The 7,086-nt window shown below is 39.7% G+C and overlaps 1 protein-coding gene across 1 annotated transcript; it reads right to left on the bottom strand.

Moving 5' to 3' along the window:
• Positions 1-2,524: 2,524 nt before the first annotated feature.
• On the bottom strand, positions 2,525-3,317 carry LOC130465079 (uncharacterized). The gene is made up of 3 exons (XM_056834099.1): positions 3,043-3,317; positions 2,833-2,931; positions 2,525-2,731 (listed from the first exon to the last, which is right to left on the bottom strand). Exons 1-3 carry the CDS (start codon positions 3,157-3,159, stop codon positions 2,633-2,635), a joined length of 315 nt encoding a protein of 104 aa, XP_056690077.1. The 5' UTR covers positions 3,160-3,317; the 3' UTR covers positions 2,525-2,632.
• Positions 3,318-7,086: the final 3,769 nt, after the last annotated feature.

The raw sequence follows: 7,086 nt of genomic DNA, 5'->3' as shown, positions 1-7,086 counted from the left end.
GAGCTACAAGCCCACGTAGCTCCTGCACGCGATGCGCGCGCTGTGCGCGCTGCCACGGCCTGCTGGGCCTGGCCTTGCGCTGGGCCTGGCGTGGCCTTGGCTGTTCGTGTGGCGCGCTTGGCTTGCTGGGCGATGGCCTGGCTTCGTGCTGGGCCCTCGTCCGGCAGGCCTCGTCCGATGCTTATTCGTACGATACGCTTCCGATTAAATTTCCGATTCCGATAATATTTCCGATTCTGACAATATTTCCGTTTCCGGCAATATTTCCGATTCTGGCAATATTTCCATTTCCGATAATATTTTCCGATACGTACCATGTTTCCGTTTCCGGCAACATCTACGACTTGGATAATATTTATATTTCCGATACGATCCATATTTCCGTTTCCGGCAATATCATCGTTTCCGGAGTATTCATTTCTTGCCTGTGACGATCTCAGCTCCCACTGAAACCAAGATCCGTCGATTCCGAATATTCATAGATGGAGTATTTAATGCCATTAAATACTTGATCCGTTTACGTACTATTTGTGTGACCCTACGGGTTCAGTCAAGAGTAAGTTGTGGATTAATATCATTAATTCCACTTGAACTGAAGCGGCCTCTAGCTAGGCATTCAGCTCACTTGATCTCACTGAATTATTAACTTGTTAATTAATACTGAACCGCATTTATTAGACTTATCATAGAATGCATACTTGGACCAAGGGCATTATTTCCTTCAGAAGGATCTAGGAGAAGCACAGTACATATTGGGCATCAAGATTTACAGAGATAGATCTAAAAGGATGATTGGACTTAGTCAAAGCACTTATATCAATAAGGTGCTTGATAGGTTCAAGATGGCGGACTCCAAGCGAGGCTACCTACCCATGTCTCATGGAATGACTCTAAGCAAGACTCAGTGCCCAAAAACACTTGATGAGCGTAGACGAATGAATGGGATTCCATATGCATCATTGATTGGTTCAATAATGTATGCTATGATATGTACACGCCCGGATGTTGCGTACGCACTCAGTGCTACGAGCAGATACCAGTCAGACCCAGGAGAGGCGCATTGGACTGCTGCCAAGAACATTCCGAAGTACCTGAAAAGGCACAAAGATGACTTCCTGGTCTATGGTGGAGATGATGAATTAATTGTTAAAGGCTATACGAACGCAAGTTTCCAAACCGACAAAGATGATTTCAGATCATAGTCTGGGTTTGTCTTCTGCCTCAACGGAGGAGCAGTAAGCTGGAAAAGTGCTAAGCAAAGCACCATTGCGGATTCTACAACTGAAGCGGAGTACATTGTTGCACATGAAGCAGCAAAGGAAGCTATATGGCTAAGGAAGTTCATAGGTGAACTTGGTGTAGTCCCCTCCATTAAAGGACCAATAGCCCTGTATTGTGACAATAACGGAGCTATTGCACAGGCAAAGGAGCCTAGACACCACCAGAGAGTCAAGCATGTACTTCGTAGATTTCACCTTCTACGAGAGTTCGTTGAAAGAAAAGAAGTCGAGATAAGCAAAATTGGAACTGATGACAACATATCAGATCCATTGACTAAACCTCTGCCGCAGGCGAAGCACAACTCGCACACTGCAGCTATGGGAATCAAGCATATTGGAGAATGGCTTTGATGTCTCTGTTTAATGTTTTAAAGTTTTAGAGTTTAAATCTTTGTAAAACATTATTGGTTAATCATTCACAATAAATGAAAAGAATTCATTTTTCCATTTAATTTGTGGTTTATTAAATGATGAGTCCCTTCAATTTGACGATATATTCAAGAGAGACTGTCAGTACCAGTCCTGTGACTAAGAAATGTCTATCAAGTGAACTTGAATGTCAAAGGTTGAAAATGGTCCCTAGTCGGAGTTTTCTATAAAATTGGACGCATAGACACTAGTGGAAAAAGGGTCATTTGCATCGCACTTTTAAGCATATTTGCGTCGCACATCGTGCGTGGCAAAAGCTCTCGACGCAAATGACTAAAAGTCATTTGCGTCGCACATTTGTGCGACGCAAATAACCTTATTTGCGTCGCACAATTAGCAAAAGTGCGTTGCAAATAACTTTTCAACATGGTGCCTGAAAAGTCATTTGCAACGCACATTAGCTAAATGTGCGACGCAAATAAGGTTCATTTGCGTCGCACATTTAGCTAATGTGCGTTGCAAATGACTTTTCAGGCACCATGTTGAAAAGTTATTTGCAACGCACTTTTGCTAATTGTGCGACGCAAATGACTTTTAGGCGCAAAAAAAAAAAGTCATTTGCCACGCACAATAGCTTAATGTGCGACGCAAATGACAATTTTAGCGCCAAAAAATTAAGTCATTTGCCTCGCACATTGAGCTAACGTGCGTTGCAAATGACTTATTTTTTTAAAAAAAAATATTCGTTTTTTAATATTAGTTGGAAATTCCGACATGATCGTCTTTGAAATTAGACGGTTCATTCCTAATACCGGGAATACATTTATAATTAATACCTGTCACAAAAGTTTACAACGTAATTAACGTTCCCAATAAAAGGCAATTAAATTCGTCATAGATCGATCAACCAACATGTTACAACAAACATAAAATTATTACAACAAAGGTACGTAGCTAGCTAGAGATCAAGTTCATATTACAAATTAAGCTAAAAATTCGACATTGTTCATGAAGTAATCTGCCCAAAAATCTTTCACCTCATTAATCTCCTCCGCTGAATAAGGCAATGTTCTTGAAAAATCCTAAAAAAGTGTAAATAATTCAATTTATCAACGATTGATCAATATAATAGTTTTGTGTACTTCAATTTATTATATAAAGTACGTAGTTTATGAGAACATACCTTAGTAAGATCTTGACTATTACCATGATTCATTATTATGTCGTACATAAAACGCATGACGTAGTAGCCACAATCTAGTGATCCCGGTTGTTGAGCACACTAAATGCATTAAAATAAATAACACAAGTAAAATTTCTATCACATTGTATGTTATAATTTTGAAAAACTTATTTCTTAGGTAAATAATAAACTAATTATATATATATATACCTGTGCTGGAATCCATGTTAATTTAGTTCCCTTAGATTGTCCACCTAGTCTCTTGTAACTCCGAAAAGCACTACACATTCGATAAAATATGCAATTATATATACTTTGTTTACACATGTAAATGCAAAGAATATTTTACATGTAAGTGCAATTATATACTTTGTTTACACATGTAAATGCAATTATATACGTAGTAGTCACATTTAAGGCTAATTGGGTCGTACGTTCTAGGTCATTTTTAGGCAAAAATGATGTTTTCGAACCCAACTTTGAACCAAAGAACCTAAGGAATGTTTTCAAACTTATTACACGTCTCATATGCATAGTTATAACTTTCTAAGGCCCTTTACAATCTATTATTTCACATTTAAGGCTAATTGGGTCGTCCTAGGTCATTTTTAGGCAAAAATGATGTTTTCGAACCCAACTTTGAACCAAAGAACCTAAGGAATGTTTTCAAACTTATTACACGTCTCATATGCATAGTTATAACTTTGTAAGGCCCTTTACAATCTATTATTTCACATTTAAGGCTATTTGGGTCGTCCTAGGTCATTTTTAGGCAAAAATGATGTTTTCGAACCTAACTTTGAACCAAAGAACCTAAGGAATGTTTTCAAACTTATTACACGTCTCATATGAATAGTTATAACTTTGTAAGGCCCTTTACAATCTATTATTTCACATTTAAGGCTATTTGGGTCGTCCTAGGTCATTTTTAGGCAAAAATGATGTTTTCGAACCCAACTTTGAACCAAAGAACCTAAGGAATGTTTTCAAACTTATTTGTTTATTTATTTGAATGAAATGGTCAATTACAGATTGAGTGCAGATCATTTCATTCATTCAATCTGAGCTGTAATTGACCATTTCATTCAATCTGTAATTTTTGACTCAATCTGTTTTTGCCTAGAACTTGGAGCTGTAATTGACCATTTCATTCAATCTGTAAGTTTGACTCAATCTGAGCTGTAAATGGAGCTCGGCATACTAGAACTTGCCCCATGATCTATGCTCTCACCATGCCATGTCCACGTCGTGTAGTTACCCTTAAAACCGCGACGAACTATGTGATCAACAATATCATCAATATCCCGATACCCCCTTGAATTATTGCAATCACAACAAGGACACAGAATTAAACTTGATTCATGTTCTGATTGATGTTTCAAGGCAACCTTAATGAACTCTTGAATCCCTTGTAAGAACCTTGTAGAAAATCGTTTACTACCATACATCCAACTCCGATCCATTTTCAACCACTAGACCAAATTTTGTCAAAGGTTAGAATATAAACTAGGCTATTCATATCATTATAAATCCAAAATTTTGTAGCAAACCCAAAACATGATTTCATATATCACCTAAATTCATTTCATACCCAAAACTTCATTTCATAACTTTTAATTCAACAAAACCTAACAACTAAAATTCAACAAAACCTAAATCCTAAAATGTACCCAATTAAAATTCAACTAAAATTCAACAAAACCTACAACTAAAATTCAACAAAACCTAAATCCTAAAATGTACCCAATTAAAATTCAACTAAAATTCAACAAAACCTACAACTAAAATTCAACAAAACCTAAATCCTAAAATGTACCCAATTAAAATTCAACAAATAATATCAACCATTAAAATTCAATTATAATGCATAATTAAAATTCAATTATAATGTCCACAATTAAAATTAAAATGCACAATTAAAATTCAATAAATATCAAAATTAAAATTCAATACCTAAGAGAGGAGAGACTACAATGAACAAGGGCGGCTGAGTGGGCGGCGGCGTGAAGGAGTGAGTGGGCGGCGGCGTGAAGGAGTGAGTGGGCGGCAGCGTGGACGACTTCCTTGGCCGTGGGCGGCGGCTCTAAAAAGGGAGTACAGCAAGAAGGAGTGAAGCAGTGAAGTGCAGCGCAGTGAAGGGGCAGCGCAGTGAAGAAACGGCGGAAGGCACGGAAGGCGGCAGTGAAGCAACGACGGCAGGGTGAAGCCGCCGGTGAGACTCTAGCAGTGTTGGTGTTTGGTTTCGTTTGGGAGTGAAGCAGTGTTGGTTGTTTGTCGAGCAAAACCTAAGTCAGAATGAAGCTTGAAAGCAATTAAGCGTGAGCGCGAATTCGAAAAAAAAAAATCAAAACACATTTGCGTCGCAGCTTTATTAAACTGCGACGCAAATGACTCTAGGATGCCCCCCAGAGTCATTTGCATCGCAGATTAGTAAATCTGCGACGCACTTGATTGAGTTAATTGCGTCGCAGTTTTACTAATCTGCGACGCAAATGACTCTGGGGGGCATCCTAGAGTCATTTGCGTCGCAGTTTAATAAAGCTGCGACGCAAATGACTAAATTTTATGCTAAAATTTGTCATTTGCGTCACATGTTCAGAATGGCGTGGCAAATGCGGGGATGCAAACGTTAGACGATTAGAATGCAAGATGACCAGTAGTTCTGTTTCTTGAACTATGTGGACATGGCAATGACAACTCTTACCTTATGTTCAAGAGCAAGCATCGAGCGACAAAGGAATTAGGAAATGCACACTTGTCCCTAAGGACAAGTGGGAGACTGAAGGAAATAATGCCCTTGGTCCAAGTATGCATTCTATGTTAAGTCTAATAAATGCGGTTCAGTATTAATTAACAAGTTAATAATTCAGTGAGATCAAGTGAGCTGAATGCCTAGCTAGAGGCCGCTTCAGTTCAAGTGGAATTAATGATATTAATCCACAGCTTACTCTTGACTGAACCCGTAGGGTCACACAAATAGTACGTAAACGGATCAAGTATTTAATGGCATTAGATACTCCATCTATGGATATTCGGAATCGACGGATCTTGGTTTCAGTGGGAGCTGAGATCGTCACAGGCAAGAAATGAATACTCCGGAAACGATGATATTGCCGGAAACGGAAATATGGATCGTATCGGAAATATAAATATTATCCAAGTCGTAGATGTTGCCGGAAACGGAAACATGGTACGTATCGGAAAATATTATCGGAAATGGAAATATTGCCAGAATCGGAAATATTGCCGGAAACGGAAATATTGTCAGAATCGGAAATATTATCGGAATCGGAAAATAATTCCGGAATCGGAAATATTAAATATTGTTCGTATCGGAAATGAATTCCGGAATCGGGAATTTAATCGGATGCGTATCGTACGAATTAGTATCGGACGAGGCCCGCTAGACGAAGGCCCAGCACGAAGCCAGGCCGTCGCCCAGCGAGCCAACGCACACCAGCGCACGCCAAGCCTCGACCAGGCCCAGCGCAAGGCCAGGCCCAGCCAAGGCCTTGGGCGCGCGCGCGCGGAGCGCAGCAATGGGCCGAGCGCTGTGCGCCTAGTGTGGGGCGCAAGGCTTGCGCGGGTGTACGGTGCTCGTGCATTGCTTGTGCGGGAATCCTGAAGCAATCAGGATTCGAAGTGTGATTAAATCCTAAAACTATTAGATAATGATTATTTAATTAGAGTCCTAGTAGGGTTATAATTAAATAAATTAGTATCCTAATAGGATTCCAAAACCCTTTCCATAACTCTATAAATACGTGCCTAGGGTCACATATTTTAAGAGATTATTCAAGTAATCAAAGTGAGTTTTTGAGAGAAAATTCAGACACATTTCTTACCTAAGAGTGCCGAAAATCTTTAGTACCTTAAGGGCGATTCTAGTTGGTCAATCTTAAGGCGGATCCGGACGTGCTGTGGACTATCTACGGAGGGACGACACTTGGAGTCCTAAAGACTTGTTCTTGTTCGGTTCGGGCGCAGCTAGGGAAGGCACGCAACAAAGAGTATGCATCTAAACTATGCTATATGATTATGTGTAAATAATAAGTATTCCTGGCTAAATGGTTTTTCCGCATGATTTATGAATTGTCATATGTATCATAACCTAACAGTTTCTTGGCCAAGCGGTACGCTACGCGTGTGAGTGGTGTTTGGTTTTTTTAGCTGGCGGGCTCCGTGAACCGCACGCCGATAAACCTCTTCAGTGTTTGCTCCAAGTGCTATACAGGCCTTGGGCGAGTGATGGTT

The sequence above is a fragment of the Spinacia oleracea genome, unplaced genomic scaffold, assembly GCF_020520425.1.
Source record: "Spinacia oleracea cultivar Varoflay unplaced genomic scaffold, BTI_SOV_V1 SOVchr0_044, whole genome shotgun sequence".
In the NCBI taxonomy this organism is placed as follows: Eukaryota; Viridiplantae; Streptophyta; class Magnoliopsida; order Caryophyllales; family Amaranthaceae; genus Spinacia; species Spinacia oleracea.
This window is presented reverse-complemented; position numbering and strand designations above follow the sequence as displayed.

Coding starts and splice junctions, on each gene's coding strand:
- LOC130465079 (XM_056834099.1), bottom strand. CDS start 3,159: ATGTGTAAACAAAGTATATATAATTGCATATTTTATCGAATGTGTAGT. Junction 2,932..3,042: donor TAACATGGATTCCAGCACAG/GTATATATATAT, acceptor TAATGCATTTAG/TGTGCTCAACAACCGGGATC. Junction 2,732..2,832: donor ATAGTCAAGATCTTACTAAG/GTATGTTCTCAT, acceptor ACACTTTTTTAG/GATTTTTCAAGAACATTGCC.